This window comes from Aulonocara sp. 'chitande type north' Nkhata Bay, linkage group LG16 (genome assembly GCF_057382095.1).
Source record: "Aulonocara sp. 'chitande type north' Nkhata Bay isolate Kocher_YH1m ecotype deep benthic linkage group LG16, A_spYH_male_GT1.1, whole genome shotgun sequence".
Classification (NCBI taxonomy): Eukaryota; Metazoa; Chordata; class Actinopteri; order Cichliformes; family Cichlidae; genus Aulonocara; species Aulonocara sp. 'chitande type north' Nkhata Bay.
In genome coordinates, this window is record NC_141359.1 from 4,810,024 (window position 1) to 4,830,426 (window position 20,403).

Genomic DNA, 20,403 nt, shown 5'->3' on the forward strand with positions numbered 1-20,403 from the left:
AAATCATACATATACCAACAAGACTACATCACTGTCACCACAGCGTTTGTTTTCATTCAAAGGCTTTATGGCTTTAATACCTGGTGGGCCGGTCTTTAGTCAAAATGCCCGATTTTCTGTCCCAGTCCAGCCCTGCAGGTTAATACTGGCAGTGTCACCATGCCAGCTGACTGTATTTCATCATCAGCCAGTGTTGTTCTTTATCAATATTACCAAAGTTTACCATAAGGCAGCATAGAAAGTATTTACTTGCTTTCAGGTTTTATTCAAATGTTAGTCTTTTCATTTGTTTCCCCACTTTTTTCCTGTTTCAAAATCAAACACCAGTTTGTGAGAAGATTATCTTCTGTTTCTAATAAGCAGATAAAGTTTTGCATTGGCTAATATGCCAATTGTTTGTTAAAAATGTTCGTATTTTAATATTCAAAAATGTTTTTGCCCAAAACATATGTGCACTATATGTCAGTAAAAATACTATGTAAATATTGATGTCCTTGAATGCTGAATAAACACTGACAAAGCACTGATTGTATCTCTTGTACTTTATCAACGCAGTATCTAAAAACTTTGCACCGTAGTGGTTAAAATCTCATTCTAATAAGAGTTAAAAGCACATTCGGATTTTTAGGTTTACAGGGTTATTGAATTATGGTTAATGGTTGGTAGACATTTTTTTTAACATTATCTGCCAATTACATCTGCCACCCTTCTCCAAATATGTGCCCCTTCTTGGCCCCCCCAACAAAAATTTTCTAGACACGCCACTGCTTTTCACTGAATTAATTGGAGGCAGCTCAGAGAAACGGGTGCTGAAACATTCAACAGACAGCAGCAACATAAAGACTTCTTTGACTGGGATACTGGGATTGGGATACTGACCTCGAACAACCAGGAAGGCTGTAGTTTCTGTGGTTCCCGCCTTGTTGACAGCCTTACATTTGTATGCTCCAGAGTCAGCCAGCTTCAGCGTGAGCACCCTTAGTGTACAGTTGTTGTCACTGAATGAAATCTCATAATTTGGCCCACTCTTTATCTCCTCGTCATTGTGGTACCATGAAATGGTAAAAGGAGATGAGCCTGACACTTTGCACTCTATTTCTAAAGGTTTTCCAACAACAGTGGTACAGTCTTTCAGTTTCCGTGAGAATGTTGGAGGAATCGTCTTATCTGTTTCAGAGGGAAACAAACAATGCTGTTAAAGAGTATCCATTTGTCAAGAAAAGTACCGTAATTTTTGGACTATAAGGCGCAATCGACAGTGCGCCTTATAGTCCGAAAAATACGATACTAGGGTAAAAGTACTTTCAATGAATCCTCTTCCCTCATGTCAATGGGGTAATGAGTGAACACACTGATCAGGATATTCCAGCTCATGGTACGAAGACGTTACCTACCTAAAACAGTGAGATTGATTTTACTCAGGTCCTTCCCAACTTCATTCATAATCTCAAATGTGTATTCTCCAGAGTCAACTTTCTCAGCAGACAGCACATTCAGGCTCGAAATCATCCGGGAAAATGAGATTTTGTATTTTCTCCCAGAAGCCAGCTCAGCACCATCTTTGAACCACTTGGGTATGAGCTCTGGGGTTCCACACACTTTGACCTCCAGGGCAGCCATATCACCTGCCGTCACACTCAGAGCATCCGGCTTGTCCACTATTTTAGCAGGCTCTGGAGTCAACAGAGAGGGAGCAGAAAATACTTAAAATCACACATTCAGGCTCCAGGTAGAAAAACAAAACAGAAAGAGAGAGAATTATATGATTACAAACCTAGAACAGTCAAGTTAGCGAAACACTCCACACTCCCAGCATCGTTTCTGAGTTGGCAGGTATATTTGCCTGCCGTAGTTGCATCAGCGTTAAAGATTTTAACTGCCACCTGGTTGTTTTCATAGGTGATTTTCCTGTTGTCACTGTCCCTGAGAATGTGATCCTTGTCTTGAACCCAGGACACAGTAATGGGTTCAGAGCCTTTAACAGTGGCCACAAGGGTCACCTCCCCTCCCAGTATCACTGTAATGTTTGACAGTCTCTTCACAAATGATGGTGGCTCTGAAGAGAGGAGAAAAACAGCGCAAAGGCAAAGTCAGCAAGGTGACAAAGTCATTTGAAAATCTAATTTTATTTTATATTATTTTAATTTAATGCTATCGCGATTTCTACTGACCTCTGAGTTTAATTGATGTCTGGCAGGTATCGCTTCCTACACTGTTTGACACTTTGCACTCGTATTCGCCGGCGTCTGAGGGCTCTATTCCAATGACATGCAGTGTGGCTGAGCTGCCCTCGCTCACCAGCTTAAACTTCCTGCTCTCCATGAGAGGTTTTCTGTCTTTAAACCAGGTGATCTGGAATGGAGCTGTACCACTGATCTCGCAGTACAAACTTACGTCCTTACCCTTCAGCCCTTCAACAGGCTGGGGTATTTTGACAAAAGATGGGGGGTCTATAGAAAGATGATGGAACCGTTAAAGAGGAATACACGAGGGAAACAATTCATGTCTAGATCTTAAAACTGGAATCCATAACTGTTGAATGAAGCTCAAAGCTGGCAGTGTTGAAAACGTTACTAGAGATTAACGGGTGGAATTTTTGTATGAACATGAAGTCTTAGAAAAGATTGTATATTTAATGTGGAAATTTTATGGAACAATTTGTCATGGTCCGTCAGTCCTCGCTGGTCGAACTGCTTTTAATGTTATGTCATTTGAGTGGTTTGTTTTTAGTCCCCTGTTTCCCTCTGTGTGCGTTTGTGTGTGTGGCCAGTGTGCCGGTTCTCGGGCAACACCAGGCTGGTGGCGTTCCCGGGCTAAGAACAGCCACACCTGCTCTTCAATCAGGATCCATCTGCTGCCAGCGGTCCTCATCAACTGTCTGCTATTTAACAGTGTGGCTGGGCTTCGATCAACGCTCTATCGCTGAGTGGCAAAGTTAGCACAAGCCCGGCTCGCGGAAACTGAAAGCTGTCTCAGGCCATCGTCTGGTGAAAACGTTTACTAAATCGTTACGTCTTGTTTTGTCAGGTAATCACGGGAATTTTGGAAATCCCACTGTTTTGAACACTTTTTGCTTCTCACTGTTTATTCTAATACTGTAAATAAATTCACAGTCGCTACCAGGAAAGTCCTGAGTTTGGGTCATGTTCCTAACACAAAATTGGAATGTGGAATTTTGCTGGGGTCTTAGAATTTGTTGGAACTGCAATTAGAATAGCAGATCTCTAAGAAATGTGGAAAATGAAGTTGGAAGTTGTAGTGACAGCAAATCCGTAATTTAAGTGTGGTTTAAGTTCAGTGAAAATTTTGGAATTGTTGAAATTTGTTACGGAACTTGGAATTTTTCTAAACTGGTGTGGAATTTTGGGGAAAGTGAATTTGAACTATGATGCAGATGAGCTGTTAGAGTTGTAAACACATATTTGGTATGCTGCTGCGCAATCTGCTGCAAATACATCTGAGACTGTGTCATTTTTGTTCTATCGTTAATTAAAATAAGGGCTTGTACGAACTACTGCATTCTGTTTTTATTGATATTTTACACAGTGTCTCATCTTTGATGGAACTGGGGTCGGAGTTTAGAAATGTACCTTCAATATGTTTTTATACCAAAACGGTTGCTCTAAGTACAAATGGACACAGTTGTAAGACTATTGAGATGTGTAGAGATGTTATGTTATCTTGCACTGCAGCTAAGATCATGGAATGATAGAAATGTATCAGAAACTACAACAAGCCAGCACGTTTGTGGAAAAAAACCTATTTGTTGTACTGCAGACAGGATGGTGAATTCCTTTAGCGTTGTAGAAGTTCAAACATATGTTGCTGGAGCTACAGGTAGAATGGCTTGGATTTTAACAAAGAGCATTACAGTTAACTTAAACGGTTCCATCTCGGTAAGCGTGAAGCGTTATGTAAAATGTATTGGCTCAAGTGAAATGATCTGTTTTGACTTGCAGATTAACATTTTCAGCGGTACAAGAAAGGGAAAAGCCTCAGATGACCCTCGACCATACTGGATTGTTAAATAAAGTAGTGCAATCAGTTATGGATACCAGCTTTAAGCAGTGGAACACAGCTATATAACCCACCAATACACTGAACAGCCACTGTGATCAGAATAATAAAATATATTTCAGAAGTCCACGGGATGCTAACCTTTAATGGTAAGTGTAGTGCTGCAGCTCACACTGCCAGCATCATTCTGAGCCTCACAGGTGTAAACTCCATCATCCTCAAAACTAGTGGAGACCAGTTCTAGCACTGCTACTGAGTCAACAAACGACGTCCTGTAGTTGCCACCGTCTGTAACTTTGGTGTCGTTTTTGAACCAGGTAATTTTCAGAGGGACTGTGCCACTGACTTTGCACTCCAGGCGGAGTGACTCACCCTGCTTCAAAAACTTATTGGCAGGGAGTTTCAGTAGAAATTCAGGTGGTTCTGGAAAGCCAAAACACAGATATGTTATCAGCTGAGGAAACACTCACCATTTAACATGGTTAAGATGGGCAGGAGGTGAGCAGATGAGATAAGCCAAGAATGACGGGTTAGAAGGAAAAGCAAAATGGCTGCGTGAATGCCATACAAATGCTAAATATATTGCTTCATAGAAAACGCAGCAGTGGAAAAGCTGTACATAATAAACAAAATGCTGCAAAGCTACACAAAATGTAACTGAAGGATTGGGTTTTGCCAGCGATGAAGAAATGAGATAAATACATCTCTGCAAGGATTGATTTAAAACATGTAAATCCAACCTTTTACTGTCAGGTTTGCACTACAGTGTACGGAGCCAGCATCATTGCTGACTTGGCAAGAGTAGACTCCACTCTGTGTGACGCCCACTGAATAGAGCTCTAAGAAACAGGACAGCCCATCAAGCCCTATTAAACAAGTAGGCCCAGTCATAAGCTCTGTGTCGTCCTTAAACCATTTGACTGTGAAGGGAGGAGTTCCCTTAAAAGTGCCTTTGAAGCGTGCAGTGGCTTTGGGCAGAGCTGTCTGCGACTCGGGCACTGTCACAAAGCTTGGAGGTTCTGAACACAAGATGAACAAGGTTAAAGATGTACTCACCTTTGGTTTAGGATCATATGACCAATCATGTTAAAAAAAAGCAGTGTCTGACCTTTGACCACGATGGACCCACTGCATTCACAGCTTCCTGCTGCGTTAGTCAGTTTGCAAGAGTATAACCCTGCGTCAGCTCTCTCTAGCTGTTCAATTTCAATGGACACAGAGTTGTCCTGCTGAATGAGCTTGTGCTTTAGACCACTAGAGATTTTGGTTCCATCTTTCTTCCATTCCACAGAGATGGGGAGAGAACCAGATATTTTGCAACATATCTGAACAAAGGACCCCAATATCTCGTGCATGTCTACCAGGGGTTTGATGAAGCTTGGGGCAATTACTTGCTCTGTTGCCAAGAGAACACCAAGACACAAGTTAGACTTTGTGAACATATTATTATGTCTAGCAGCAGCGGCGTGTTTTAGAAACTAACCTAATACAATTAGCTTGACTTTGCAGGTACAGCTACTGATGTAGTTTACCACCTCAAAGACATACTCTCCTTCATCCTCTGTCTGCGCAGCCTGAATCTTTAAGCTGCTGATATTGTTCTCAAAGATCAGCTTGTGCTGCCTGATGGACTTGAGCTCCCTGCCATCTTTCATCCATTTCACCCTGAGTTCAGGGGAGCCTGTAACCTTACAGTCCAGACTGACTGGATCTCCAACTGTAACCTTTACCACCTCAGGTTTCTCTGTGATCTGCGGAGGCACTAAAATCCCAAGCAAAGTCAACAATTCAGAACGTTTCTGAGCCAGAGTGTAAAAAGATTTTATAGCTGCAACTAGTTACCTTGCACTGTGAGGGCGGCAAAACACTTATCCTGCCCAGCCTCATTTACCACCTGGCAGGTGTATTTGCCACTGTGTATCGCCTCACAGGCAGGGATCCGGAGTGTAGCCACATTGCTTTCAAATGTTCTCTGAATCTTTGGATCCTCCAATATCCAATTCTCATCTTTTTTCCACTGTACAGAGGTGATGGGAGAGCCTTTCACAATGCACTGAAACTCTGCCATTTTACCCAGAACAGTAGCAGTGTTCTCAATTGTCTTGATGAATGTTGGTGGTTCTATTAGGAAAGAATGAAATATTAAAGTTTAAAGACCTCACCTCAAATGAAAATATGCAGAATTATTCTTCTGCTTAGACCAACCTTTGAGGCTTAGTGTAGTCTTACAAGTACAGCTTTCCACCTCGTTAGCAACAGTGCATTGATATTCACCAATATCTACAGCATCACATTTGTGCACTTCAAGACACACAGTGTCATTTAACTGAGAGAAGGCATGTTTAGCACTGGGTTTGAGCTCCTTTCCATCTTTGTGCCATGTTATCTCAAAGGGACCCGTCCCAGCAACTTGACACTCTAACATGGCAGTGGAGCCCTTCACAACATCAGCTCGAGCCAGTTCTCTAATAAATGATGGCGGTTCTGAAATGAGGGAGAGCAAACGGTCATGAACCTATTCTACTCCAGCAGGTCCATACTTGCTGGTCCAGAGGTTTACAGTTCATATAGGTAAAAATATTGGATAGCCCTGTTGTTTATTTTATGTTTAACTTAAATCAGATCAGTCTAGCTCTTTGTTTGAGGGAAACCACTGCTTTGAATTCAATGGTGTTGTAATTCTAGCACAATGAACATCGTGTACTTTGATTCAACACACCTTTGACCTTCAACTCCATGCTGCAGCTCTCACTGCCAGCTTCATTACGAGCTTCGCAGTAGTAAAGCCCACTATGTTTAACTTCAGCCCCACAGACTTCCAGTGTTGCCACAGAGTTGACAAAGGCCATCTTATAGTGATCAGTGGGGCTGATTTCAGAGCCTTCTTTGAACCAGTAGATGTCAATCTCAGGTGTGCCGGTCACCTGGCACTCAAAAACCTTACTCTGACCAGGACAAACTACAGACACACGGGCTGGGATCTGTGTAAACTTTGGAGGCACTAAGGAATAAAAGAGAGTGACTGATAAACCATCAGATGAACAACATGGGGGACACATTCACAAAGTGCATGTTTCCATCCAAGTGTTGATAACATTTTAAGCAAACTCATAGCAAGTTTTGGGAACTTGCAAGGGGGGTGTTTTGGAAAATTTAGGTACGAATTATCAGTCGAAAGTGGAGATTTAATGTGAATCAAAGGGAAAAGGTCAAATATAATGTGAGAAAAATGTCTCCAACAGATGGCTGGAGGCATACTTGGCAACTCAGTTTCACATAAAGATTAATAACCTTTGACAAAGAGTGTTGCTTGGCATGAAGCGGAGCCAACATCGTTCTGTATTTGGCAGACATAGTCTCCAGAATCTGTGGTTTTTGCGAAGAAGAGTTCCAGTGTGCTCGAGGTGTTATCTTTGATCACTGACCAGTCAGCACTGGACAGGATCTCTTTACTGCTTTTAAACCATTTGGTGGTGAGTGGTGGTGTGCCAGAGAACAGTACACTAAATTGGACTTTTGAGCCAGGCAAAACATTTATGGATTCAGGTTTTTCAAGAATGCACGGGGATTCTGAAAGACAGAGACAAAGCAATTCTGGGTAAAAATGCGTCTAACTATATTTCTTTGTACACATCCATCTGCTCAATGGTACAAAAATGTGTTCAGACCTTTCACAAATAAGACTCCAGAGCACTGGACCGTTCCTGCTTTATTTGTAGCAATGCAGGTATAATTGCCACTGTCTTTAGTGTCAAGATTGGAGATTTCTAGAAACGGAACATTTTCAAAGAATGTGCATTTGTGTTTGTCATCGGTCTGGATCTCTTTCTCATCTTTGTACCACTGTATGGTTATTGGAAGAGAACCAGACACGAGACACTCCAGATGCGCAAATGATCCTTTGACACCCTCTGTCTGTTTCAGTTTTCTTGTAAAAGACGGAGGAATTATTTGATCTAACATGGACAAAAGAAAAAGGCGAGTGAGAAACAAAGCAAGATTAAATTAAACAAAACTAAGGTGACAGACATTAAGAACAGACCGAGAATGGTGAGTGTGGCATCACACGAACTTTGTCCAACATCGTTTGAAACCTCAAAGACATATTCACCACCATCACTTTTCTGAGTTTTAATAATCTTCAACACAGAACTGGTATCTTTGCTCTGTACTTTATATCTCTGGCCTGAGGTCAGCTCCTTGCCAGCCTTTAGCCATCTGACCTTCAGGGGTTTTGTGCCTGAGAACCTGGCTTCCAGAGTAGCCGGATCCCCCTGAGTCACACTGATAGACTTTACCTCTTCTGTGATTTTTGCTGGTTCTGGGGTGTCCCAAAAAAAGAAAAACAGTCAGCAAAGATCTTAAAGCTTCCTATATTACAACACATCAATTACAAACCTCAACCTGAGCCTCCAGAACACTAAAGATTCTACACTTTGGTTCTTGTCAGCTTACAAGGTCACATTCATGTAATTTCAAGCATGAATGAGTATAAAAGTCATCAATGTTTCAGTCAAATCTCATTGTCTTGAGTGAAACTTCCTGCTAATATATTCAGATTTTAGAAAGCCATGTGAAAAAAAGTACACCTTCATTCTAAGGTTCCACATATCAGGACATTCTCGCTTAACTCAGTTTACTGATGTTTGCCAGCATTTGTTTATGCATAACTTTCTTAATGTCCCACCAAACTATTTATATCAGATTCCTGTTTCTGCTTTACAGTAGAATCTGTGTGACAATCACTTTGAAGTCTCTGTGTGCCGAGTTTCTTTTTTGCTTTTATTGTCAGCGTTGTGTGTTCATTTCTGAAGGAAAGAGCGTATGTTTGCTCTCATTAGGACAGAAATGTGTGTTGGTGTGTGGAACTTTAGCCCGATTTTTATATTCTTAACTGGCATTAATGAGACATTTCAGGGCATTTTACGAGGCAACAAGAAAGTAATGGAAAGAGTTGTGTAACGAATGACTTTCTCCGGTGAGTAATTAAGTAATGTGATGTCTCTGATATGCTATTTAGTGACGAGAGCCAATGAGAGCGAAGCAAGAATCGAAGAGAATCAAATTGAAATGTGAAGAAGATTGATAAGTGATATCACTAAATTCTTATCTTCTGATTTCTGGACTTTGACTAAGCCTTTGCAATACCTTTATTTTCTTTTTCGGCCATGATGTTGTAGTTTTGCTGGTGTACTTGGGAATACTGACCCTTATTTACTAATATGTGCATGGAAATGTTCCTACTTTGTGCAAAAAGTCTACATGCAAAATCACAGATGATGATATAAGTAATTTTTAATTTAAGACCATTTAAAATAAGGAATACTGTTATATGTTTAGATTAAAAGGTAAAAGCCTGCATCCTTACCTTGAATATTTTATATGCTTTACATGTATTTTTTTTAATCTAATTGTAATTCTGAGCACTTTGTGTCTTATGGTGTTTGAAAAAAACTGACTGATGACCAATAATTACATTATAATCATTATAATAATAATTAATATTATTCAAAGTGTGACATGGACACTCTTGCAAAAGTTGCAATATGTTGCAGTAAGCTGCCATGCCAGCAGAGGGAGACATTTTTTGCAAGCCAACATAATGATCACAGGAACACGTTTACATTTAAATATATATTTGCTGCTTAAATTAATAATTTCTGCCAATTAGGGACCCTGTAATGCATTCATACCTTCCTTCCTGACTGCTATTTACCCCGGTAATTCCTATGGTAATTCCTAATTTTAAGACCTACTAAGGGCCAGTTACATTTTTATTATGTCCAAATATGTGGACTCTTAGAATTGAAGGAGGGTGCACTTCCCATTTCACAGGACTGCAAGAAAACAGTCAAGTTTATCAACCTGTGAAGGCATACAAAGATTTTAATAAGGGTGCAAACAAAGTTGAGTTTAATATCTTAACCAACCTTTGACTGTCAGCACAGCAGAGCATGTCTGGCTGCCAGCCTGATTCTGCACCTGGCAAGAGTATTTACCACAGTGACTGCTCTGTAAGTTGGTGATCTGCAGTAGAGCAGTCTTGTTCTCATATGTAATCTGAATGTTTTCAGCCTCTTTGAGCTCATGGTTGTCTTTTAGCCAGGCCACAGTTATGGGCTCAGAACCTTTCAGACTGCAAATCAGAGAAACCTCGCTGCCAGCCAATGAGCTGAGGTTCTCCAGCTTTCGAACAAATGATGGTGGTTCTGCAAAGAAAAATGTAAAAAGCTGAGCAATCTCAAGTAAATTCCTTCTGAACAAAAAGAGAACTGTGCTTGCTAAGATTTCAAAAATATGATACAGATTAAAATGCAGCCTTTTGAAATGTAAGGAGAAGAGCTTACGGCAGCTAACAACAAAAGCACCTAAACTAACCTTTTAGCGTTACGTGACAATCACAGGAGGCTCTTCCCACTTCATTCTCAACACTACACTGGTACAAACCAACATCTCCTGTTTCTACTACCAGAACCTGAAGTGCTAGCAGGTCATCTTTCACAGTAATCCTGTGTCTTTTGTCGTTCCGAATCAATTTGGAGTTTTTATGAAATGACACAGTAAAAGGAGCAGAACCAGAGACTTGGCACTCTAGCATCAGCTCAGAACCTTTCACCACGTCCCTGTGCTCCAAGCTACGCAGAAACAATGGCGGTTCTACAACAAAACAACAGACATGTAATATAAATAGTTACATCACCAAGAAAAGAAGAAGTAAAATCGTTAAAACTAACACTAAACCAACCTTTGACTATAACTGTGCAGGTGCAACGGTCACTTCCAGCCTCACTTGATGCCACACACACATAATCTCCAGTGTCCTCTACTGTACAATTAGCTATTTCTAGAGTTGCCATCAAGTCGATCAAGCTCATTGTGTATTTAGTACTGGCACTGATCTCCATTTCATCCTTGAACCATTTGAAACCGATGACTGGGCTGCCAGTTACTTTGCACTCCAGCCTGGCAGAGTCACCACTGGTGATGAGCTTGGTTGCCTCGGGTTTCCTCACAAACACGGGAGGTTCTGATAGAAGAGGTTAATATTCAGTATGAGACAGAAGAGATTTATGGTTAATATCATATCAGTGGCATAATCTGAAGTCAGGTTTATGAAGTTGCACATGATACTAAAGACTGCACCTTTCACAAAGAGGACTACCGTGCAGTCTACCTTCCCAGCATCGTTGGATACTTCGCACGTGTATTTCGAGGTATCAGTGGGCTTTACAGAGTGAAGCTCCAAAGAGCTTGAAGAGGCATCTTTTTTAATGAAATAAGTGCCTCCTGTAATTATGTCTTTTTCTTCCCTGAACCACTTCACAGTTAAAGGAGCTGTTCCAGTGAATGCTGTTCTTAAGGAAACTGTAGTTCCTGGAATAACATCCTGGTCGTGTGGTTTCACTGTGAACGCTGGCGGTTCTGGAGGCCAATAACACAAATTTACATTTTACGTTAGTATGAAATGATTCAGAGATTACACGTAAAAAAACCAAATGCATAAGATAAGCCAAGCCTTCGTGACCTTTCACATAGAGCGTGCCACTGGTTTCTTTAAAGCCAGCTGAGTTGGTGGCTCTGCATTTGTAAACACCAGAGTCAGCCTTTTCTAGCCACATGATTCTCAGTATAGCAGAGCTGTCTTTAAATTCAGGCTGGAATTTGTCTCCAGAAACAATCTCCTGGTCGTCTTTGAACCAAGTCACGGTCATGGGCTGTGACCCAGACACCTTGCAATCCATGGAGACAGGATTATCAATGTTACCGTCAACTCTTTTCAGCGACTTGGTGAAAGCTGGAGGCATTATCCGATCTGGACGTTAAAGAAGAAAAATCATTTATTTGCAGTTTCACACTGACAGGAACCACTGAGCAAAATCCAAAAGCAAATAACATTGTACACACAACATTTTAGGGCTATAGCATAATGCATTTCCCAAAATGTATGAATACAATGTGTTTTCCGTGTAAACACACACAGCTAAAACAAAGGTTTTAAGAAATTTCAGAAGTAGCTGAAACCAGCAGCCAACCTAAGACAGTGACTGAGCATGTGCACTGGTCTTTCCCGACTTTATTTGCCACTTCCATTTTATACTCTGAAGTATCTCCTTTTTCTGCAGTAAGAATTTTCAGGGTGGCAATATTATCCTTCAGAGTCATCTTATATTTACGGCCACTAATGATCTCCTTCCCATCTTTAAACCATTTCACTTTGAGATCTGGGCTTCCAGAGACCGTGCACTCCAATGCGGCTGAGTCCCCTGCCGTCACACTAATGGACTCTGCAGGTTCTACAATCCTGGCAGGTTCTGGGATAAGACAGTTTTTAAGACAAAGAGTTTAGACATAAAAACCTGTATTACAATATGTAAAGGCATCGCTGCATCAAAGATGCTATCTGACCTTGCACAGTCAAGATCGCTTCACACTTTTGTTGCCCAGCCTCGTTCTCCGCTTGGCATGAATACTTGCCACCATGGCTGATGGCAACTGTTGTTATCGACAAACTCACAACACCGTTCTCAAAAACCATCTTGATATTTGGATCATCATCTCTTAGCATCTTGGAGTCTTTCATCCATTTCACAGTGATGGGAGTTGAACCTTTAATCATTCCTTGTAGTTTTACTGTATTTCCCAAGACTGCTGTAACACTCTCAACCCTTTTTGAGAAAGTTGGTGGATCTACAGAAACACATTACAAGTTAAAAATGGACAGAATTAAATCTGATTCCGCAACTGCTGTGATGGGCTTGAGTTTACTAACCTTTAAGTTTAGCCATAGCCTTAGTGGTGACTTTTCCCACATCATTTGATATGACACACTGATAATCTCCAATATCTGTAGTGTCAAATGTTTGAATCTCCAGCCTTGCTATTGAGTCTTGGGAAATCAATTTATATTTCTGATCACTGGTGATGGGTTTCTTATTTTTTACCCAAGTGATTTCAAAAGGAGCTGTTCCTGTGACCTCGCACTCCAGGTGAGCAGCTGCTCCCTTCACTGCCTCTACTGTCTGTAGGTCTTTTCTAATGCACGGTGGCTCTATGCATCATAGGTAAAGTAAATGCAGTTAATGCCAAAGTTTGTTTTTTGTCTGAACTGAAGTAAATGTAAAGTAAATCCTTGGACAAACCTTTAACAGCTAAAAGAGTACTGCAGCTTTCACTCCCAGCATTATTTGACACCTCACAGGTGTATCTGCCACTGTCTGTGACCAGAAGGTTCATGATCTCCACAGTAGCAACTCCACTCTTGAAAGATATTTTATATTTGTCTCCATTATTCAGCTCTCTTTCATTCCAGAACCAGTGGATGTGAAGTTCAGGCGATCCTTTGATTGTGCACTGTAAGCGTGCAGCTATGCCCTGTTTCCACGTGAGCTTAGATTCCATTTTCTTCACAAAGGCAGGGGGCTCTGAAAGAGTGTTTTGTTCAAAAACACTAAGACTTTTTATACATTGGTGAAATATAGAAAAAAGTCAACCAAGACATAAGAAAGCAAAAAAGAATGCAAAAAAGGCATAAGACAGCAGCACAGTATTAGTATCAGCTTGGAGCTAGCTAAAAACTCTTGTCAACATTGACCTCACTTCAGGTAAATGCATAGGTTTTCATCACAGCAAATGGAAAGATCACCGTTACGATCTTACCTTGAACTGTTACCACAGCCTCACAGGAGGAGCTGCCAGCCTCGTTTGCAGCTGTGCACACATATTTCCCAGAGTCCTTTAGTTTGGACTTGGGGATCTCCAGAACAGCGACCTTGTCCTCAAAGGACAGTTTACACTCCATACTCTGGTGGACTTTTTTGCCATCCCTGGTCCAGGTGACAGCCACACCAGTGTCCTCATTCACTTGGCACTCCAGCCTCAGTGGGTCATTAACAGCTGCAGATACTGGCTCAATGACCGTAACAAACCGGGGCTTGTCAATAACCTTGAGCTCTACTGCAAAAGTAGCTACACCAACACTGTTGGAAGCCTTGCACAGGTACACTCCCTGATCAGTCAGTTCAAGACTTTTAATGTGAAGGGAATACTTGTTCTTTTCACATTTTATGACATAGTTCCCTTCAGAGGAAATTGTTATGTTGTCCTTGTGCCAGACAACTTCCATAGGCGAGGATCCAGTAAGTGAGCACTGGAACACAGCTTGTTTTCCCACATATAAAGTCATTGGGTCTGGTTTTGATACAAATACTGGTGGGTACATCTCTATGGAGAGCAGGCAGAGCACACAAAAAGTTCAACAGGTTTAAAAAACCACCATTAAAAATAAACCTGTGCAACTCAGTGATCAATATGACATGGCAACATTTTGCTTCTTAATAGTGATATACTGCCAAATAATACAGCAGCTTAGCGCTATAAACTAAGCATACCTTCCACACTTGACCTTGATAATTCACAGTACAACACAGTGTTTGTATATAATTCTCTCTCTCTCAAACACATATATGCATAGCGATAATTTAAATGAGGTCCTTTTGGGATCTTACCGGTGACAATGAGCGAGGCAGTGCAGCTGTCTGTGCCGTGTTGATTTGAAGCTTTGCAGGTGTATTCTCCACTATCAGCTTTGACAGGGTTCAGGAGCTCTAAAGAGGAACTAGTGTGGTGGCTGACGATCCGATACTTTTCACTCTGTCTGATTTCGGTGCCAGATTTGTACCATTTGAACGCCACGTCCGGAGCTTCTTCAATCTCACATTCAAACTTGGTGTGACTGCCGACATTTATCTCCAGAGGTGTGATTTTCTGCCTAAAGACAGGGGGCACTGTTGCAGACACAGACAAAAAAAGCACATTTTAGTAATGAAATTTACTGCTACTCTTTAGGTAAAAACAAACAAACAAAAGATTAGGAAAAGGAATGGTGGAATGTACAATAATGGTGGATGGCAAGCCAAGGTGACTGTGGAGAAAAACAAAACCAAAAAAATGCCAGAACATTAGCCCCATGGTTTTACCAAAAGCAGCCTGAAAGAAGATGATATCAGTGTACGTGATTTTCTTGGTTTGTGAAAGATGAGGCAATCTGAAGCCCTTAAAACATGCAGAGAGACATTGTGGACGTGGAGAATGGCGACAGATCATGGGAAAACACGTTTAAAACAAAGCAGTCTGGTGCCACTTGCATGCCAATGTAAACATCCTAATGGCCAGATCATGACAAACATTATAGCAAGAAGCTTATGCACTTCAGAAATAAAATTACATTACGACTGCGATGGTTCTGGCCTTTAAGGAAATACTGACCAAGATGATGTGGAAAAAAGAAGAGAGTGAGTTAGTACCATCCAGTGCCCTGCTTAGACTGCTCATGCCAAGCTATGAAATGAATAGAGGAACCAAGGTGACAAATGCATATATTCATGTGAAGACAAAGGTTTGGAATGATCCACTGAATGATTAGTTGCTGTCAAAGAAAATGAATTGGATGAATGAGTGAATGATACATAGATTTGTCCTGTTATCAAACCTCTTGAGACCACAGTGAGCCTTGAAGATGTTGTTGTCCTGCCGGCTTCATTCTCAGCCTCACAAACATATTCTCCTTGATGCCTCTCCTTGACAACTTTGTTGATAACCATTGTGTACGTGTCATGGTCTTTGGAACACTTGAACTCTTTGCCAGATTGCACCAATTGCCCATTGAAAAACCAGTTAACCTTTGTGACGTACTTAATGGTAGTGCTGAAGGTTACTCTACTATCTTCTTCTATCAGTATGTCATTGAGAGAATTAACAATTACAGGATATTCTCTCGGTTCTGGTCTGGATACTTCGATGCCCTCTTTGGAAATGCTGACATCCACTGCCTGCTCAGTGGTAGTAGAAGTGGTAATGATAGACACTTCTACATCTTTTTCTTGACTTGTAATGATTGTTGACCTCACCTCCTGTCTTGAAACTTGCTCTGACTGCTCAGAAGCTATGTGAGCTTCAGTTTGAAGTTTGATATGGGATGACCGTTTTACCTTTGTGTCCATGGATTCCTGCACTACAACCTGTTCCTCCAATGTAGCATGCTCAACTGCCATTTTAGACTCAGTTTGAAGTGATGCAGAATGAGATTTAACAGCAGTAAAATCCGCTGTGCTCTCTGTCACGCTCACAGTCTTTACCATGGATGACACTGTTTCGCTAGAGCGAGCTGAGGTGGCTTGTGCCCTCTGAGGTTTGTCTAGTTGCATAGTACCTTGCTGTTCTGAAGTAAGAACATGGGCCTCCTGATACACCATGGAGTGAAATGCTGCCTGAACCTCAGTCCTGAGGTCAGCTGTCTGAGGGTATTCACCCTCAAAAGCTAGAGTGATCTCCACAGGGGCACCTGTTGTTGTGATCAGATATGTGAACATGGCCCACTTGGGCTCTCTTTGAACCTTGACTTCCTGTACTTCTACAGCGTTTAGGTATCCTACAACTTCAGCCAGTAACACTGGCTGTTCACTGGCTACAGCAGACTGAAGAGCATCTCTGAGCTGACGCTGTATATTTGAAGTGGATGATTTAGGGATCTGGATCACAAATGTCATCTCTTTAGGCAGAGCTGTAATATCTTTAGATTCTGGTGCCAAAAGGGACAACTTTTGCTGTGCATTAACAGCAACTTTGGTGGTCTCAGACTTGGTGATCTCTTGAGAGAATTCACCTGTCAGCACTCGCTTCTCGTCCATCATTACTGACTGCCTGACTGACTGACCCTCTTGGATCTGAACAGCAAAGTCCTGTTCTGCTGCCTTTAGAAAGACGCTACTCTCAGTGGAGATCTCTTTCTCCTCAATCTGGATTGGCTCAGTGGGTACTTTTGGCTCTACTGTTGTCTGACATGTGAATCTGTCTATAGCTGTTAAATGATCTGTGTGGCCCTCCTCCAAAGCCTGTTCATCTGTCACAGAAGTGACATGCATCACGTTCCAGCGATCCTCCTTCTGTAGTAGAGCTCGCTGATGCTTGCACTCTGTGCTAACTGGTGTCTCTTTTGACCACTGCACAGGCTGGTAGCACAGTTGGAGGATACTTTGTGGCTTGGGCTCAGTTCGAGACTGAGACTGAACTCCAGACAAGGACAAATCCAGTTCTGAGTAAAAATCAGCTGTGAGCTCTGGTTTCTCTTCTGAAAGAGCTGCATGGCTTCTTGCCTTTTCTTGTTTCTGCATTGCCACCAGCTGGTCAGGCTTCTCAACTGTGAGAATGCCCTCTTTGGGTAGGACCTCCACAGGCTGGGTTGACTGGAGATGCAGCAGGGTAGGGGCCTCTTTCTGGTGCTCTATGGTTATAGTGTCTGCCTTGGAGTCAAACTCTGATGTAGCCTCACAAACTACTGTTCTCTGCTCATCCTGACTAACAGTATGTAGCAAAGTGGGACTCTTTCTGGTCCCTGCGTGCTCTGGTGTTGGTTTTTCATATGTTAGTCTTTTCTCAGATGGAAGGAGGTCCTGTTCTGTTATAACCTGCAGGTGTAACAACTGCTTTCCTTCTATCTGGGACTTAATGGACATGGCACTGTCTAGATTAGGAAGCAACTGTGTGGACTCACCCTGCAGCATTCGTGTCTCTTCAGCAGTTAGAGCTGCTTTCATCATCGTATCTTTACAGGTATGGGCTGCTTCCTCAGCAGGCCTCTGAATAGAGAATTCTGACTCCTTGCAAAGAGTTTGCTTAGACTCGTTCACTAAAGCTGTGACAGGTGGCTTATGTTCTTTTCTAATTGCAGACTTAACAGCAGATTCTGCTGTTGCTAACTCAGTTGTGTGACCCTCTGCAAGCACCTGCTTTTCTGTGGACTGGGCCGAATATAAAATCTTAATACCTTCCTTAACCTTATAACCCATCTCTTCCTGTGGTTTGGGGATCTCTTGAGACTCCTCCTTCAGGATTGACAGTTGTGTTTTCACTTGATGACCACTGACTAGATGTTTAGGTTCTGAAGTGATTTTAACAGTAGCAGACTTCCTGTCACCCAGTGGCTCTGTGCTAACAGCAGAAAGTGGTGTGAGCTCCTCGACAACTGCTAACTTCTGTTTTGACTTTTTTTCACTGACTGCCTGAAGCTCAATGAGATCTGGCCTTTGAATGTCATCACAGTGCTGCTCTGTGAGGTCCTGACTCTCTTCAACAGACGATGTGAATGCTGCCATGTGAAGCTGTTTCGCAGGAACAGCTGACACTTGGTCTGGGTGAGTAGGAACCACAGACACCCGTTCCTCTGTCTCATGTGCCTGAAGTATTGCTGCCTGGTGGGTAACCCTCTCACAGTACACGGTGGCAGTGGAGACATCTACTTCTCTAAGGGAGCTCACTTGCTCGCTGGGAATGATCTGCCGATCTTCTGTGCCGATGGTGTAAACCATCTGATCTGACTTAGCTTTATCCTGGCCTGGGAGGCTGACCTGGTACAAGCGTGACTCTGTTGCTTGTTCTGTCACTGAAACCTTGTAACTTTTCTTCTGAACGGCTGTCTCCTGTTTGTGAGAAGCAGAGACTGATTCTTTGAATACAACAAGCTCTGCACTACAAGCGGTCTCACCAAATTGGTTGGAGGCTTTACATGTGTATAAGCCACTGTCCTGTTGTTTGACATTCTTAATAATGATGAAACCAGATCCATCTGAATTGGTTCTAATGGTACAGTTTCTACTGGGCTGGATCTGGAAAGGCCCCTTGAACCACTTTATATCAGGGACCGGATCACCACTGACTTTGTAATTAAAAGAAGCCTCTGTTCCTTCTGAGCACCTCACGGGTTGTATCTGAAGTGTGAAACTAGCAGGCTGACCTGTGAGCTTAAACATCTTCTCAACCCATTTCTCTGCCTGGCTGGCTTCAGGCTTTTTCACCTCCAGGTATGTGGTGCATGTCGTCTGGCCAAATCTATTCGTGGCAGTGCACGAGTACTTGCCCTCATATTCAGACGTGACTTGGGTGATAACCAGTGTGTACTCATCCTTCTCCTCTATCAGCTTGTATACAGAAGAGCTCTTTACAACCTTTCCATTGTGAGACCATTGCACAGTTGGCTTTGGAAAGCCAGATACTCTAACTGTAAACCTGGCGGTTTCCCCCGTGTTTACAGCTGCTCCGGAGAGCTGAGTAAGGAAAACGGGCTTTTCTTTTTTTTTCTCTAAAGTGGAAGAGTAAAGTTTAGAATCTGGCTTGAGTTCAAGTGTTTTAGCTTTTTGTGGTAACTGGACACCAGTGTAGTAGGTTTCCTCTTGTTCTTCCACAGTGGTGATGGTGGTTTCCTCTGTCAGGAAATATTGAGCAGGACATTGGATAATAATATCCAAAGACAGCAGCTATGGTTTTAGCACTTCATTCACAAAATCAGATATTAGGACTGTCCTCATGTAAAACAAATCTCAGCAGAGAGGACTTTTGCAGTCAGTTGTTGAGTTCAATCCGTATTTTGCTTTGTAAAAGTGAAAGCAAACATATCTTTATATTTAAATTACAATAATGAAAAGTCTTATAATAATGTCTCAGTTTAAAAACATTAAAATTTTGCTTTAGCTGCTGAAGTAATTATGAGGACAATCCTAGGACATGTGACAAAACTACAATAAGCACATTAACTATTAACAATTACATGAAACACAAACGCTCTGACCATTCTGGTTTGTTTTTGACTTCCGACCCATTTACAGTGTTAATTTATCAGATCACCACCTAGTGCAAGAATTGTGTCACAGCTGCCCTTAATTAGCAGAACTAGTATCAATTTTTTATAATTCTGAAATTTGTTTTATGTCTAAAATTTCTTCTACGTATATTCCGTATATATTTTATTTTCTTTGATAATTGATATTCTTTTTCTCTTTTAGCTTTTGTTTTTTAACCACTTATTCCACACTAAATTCTGCTCTGCATGGTGTGCACACAGTGAAGGTTGGGGAGGGCCTGGTTGCATTAAGAGATTTGATTGGGCAATGCAGTATCAGTAATGAAAATAAATGAATGGTCAAGTCAGTACTTGTACGGCTGGTTAGTAGCGGCCCTTTAATTGACCCATCGGCTCAAAAGTGCACGGCCCATTGGGAAAATACCCAATATTTCAGATTACCAGTTAAGCCCCAGTAATGCTTGATTAATGTCTGATTTCTCACGTAAGTCCAGTGTGCAGCTTGAATTTGGGAATAAAAATATTAACTCAGTGCATTGAATTCAGTAAAATACTTTCTTTGATTTTTATTGACAATTAGTCTGTATATAATTATCATCTGTTACATTCTTATTCATGACATATAAGGCAACTGTATTTCATGCATTTATATTTTCTTGAATATTTTTGTCTTTCATTCTGGAATGTTGCACAGAATAAAGACTGTTTGGTATGACTCCCAGAATCAGGAATTTTCAGCAAACTTTTCTACAAAA

At 41.6% G+C, this 20,403-nt stretch overlaps 1 protein-coding gene across 1 annotated transcript in view; it reads right to left on the reverse strand.

The window, feature by feature from the left end:
• The window catches only part of LOC147310850 (titin-like), a 216,913-nt gene that overhangs the window by 153,120 nt on the left and 43,390 nt on the right, over positions 1-20,403 (reverse strand). Inside the window, exons 41-66 of the mRNA XM_086267493.1 lie at positions 15,506-19,273; positions 14,523-14,801; positions 13,675-14,238; positions 13,158-13,439; positions 12,788-13,066; positions 12,424-12,705; positions 12,051-12,329; positions 11,543-11,830; positions 11,161-11,439; positions 10,763-11,044; positions 10,396-10,674; positions 9,948-10,226; positions 8,060-8,338; positions 7,686-7,973; positions 7,309-7,587; positions 6,737-7,018; positions 6,223-6,501; positions 5,860-6,138; positions 5,501-5,779; positions 5,126-5,413; positions 4,758-5,036; positions 4,159-4,440; positions 2,172-2,450; positions 1,775-2,056; positions 1,395-1,673; positions 880-1,167 (exon numbers count right to left, since the gene is read on the reverse strand). Of these exons, the coding sequence (XP_086123619.1) occupies positions 880-1,167; positions 1,395-1,673; positions 1,775-2,056; positions 2,172-2,450; positions 4,159-4,440; positions 4,758-5,036; positions 5,126-5,413; positions 5,501-5,779; positions 5,860-6,138; positions 6,223-6,501; positions 6,737-7,018; positions 7,309-7,587; positions 7,686-7,973; positions 8,060-8,338; positions 9,948-10,226; positions 10,396-10,674; positions 10,763-11,044; positions 11,161-11,439; positions 11,543-11,830; positions 12,051-12,329; positions 12,424-12,705; positions 12,788-13,066; positions 13,158-13,439; positions 13,675-14,238; positions 14,523-14,801; positions 15,506-19,273 (11,082 nt within the window). The remainder of the gene's footprint in view (positions 1-879; positions 1,168-1,394; positions 1,674-1,774; positions 2,057-2,171; positions 2,451-4,158; positions 4,441-4,757; positions 5,037-5,125; positions 5,414-5,500; positions 5,780-5,859; positions 6,139-6,222; positions 6,502-6,736; positions 7,019-7,308; positions 7,588-7,685; positions 7,974-8,059; positions 8,339-9,947; positions 10,227-10,395; positions 10,675-10,762; positions 11,045-11,160; positions 11,440-11,542; positions 11,831-12,050; positions 12,330-12,423; positions 12,706-12,787; positions 13,067-13,157; positions 13,440-13,674; positions 14,239-14,522; positions 14,802-15,505; positions 19,274-20,403) is intronic.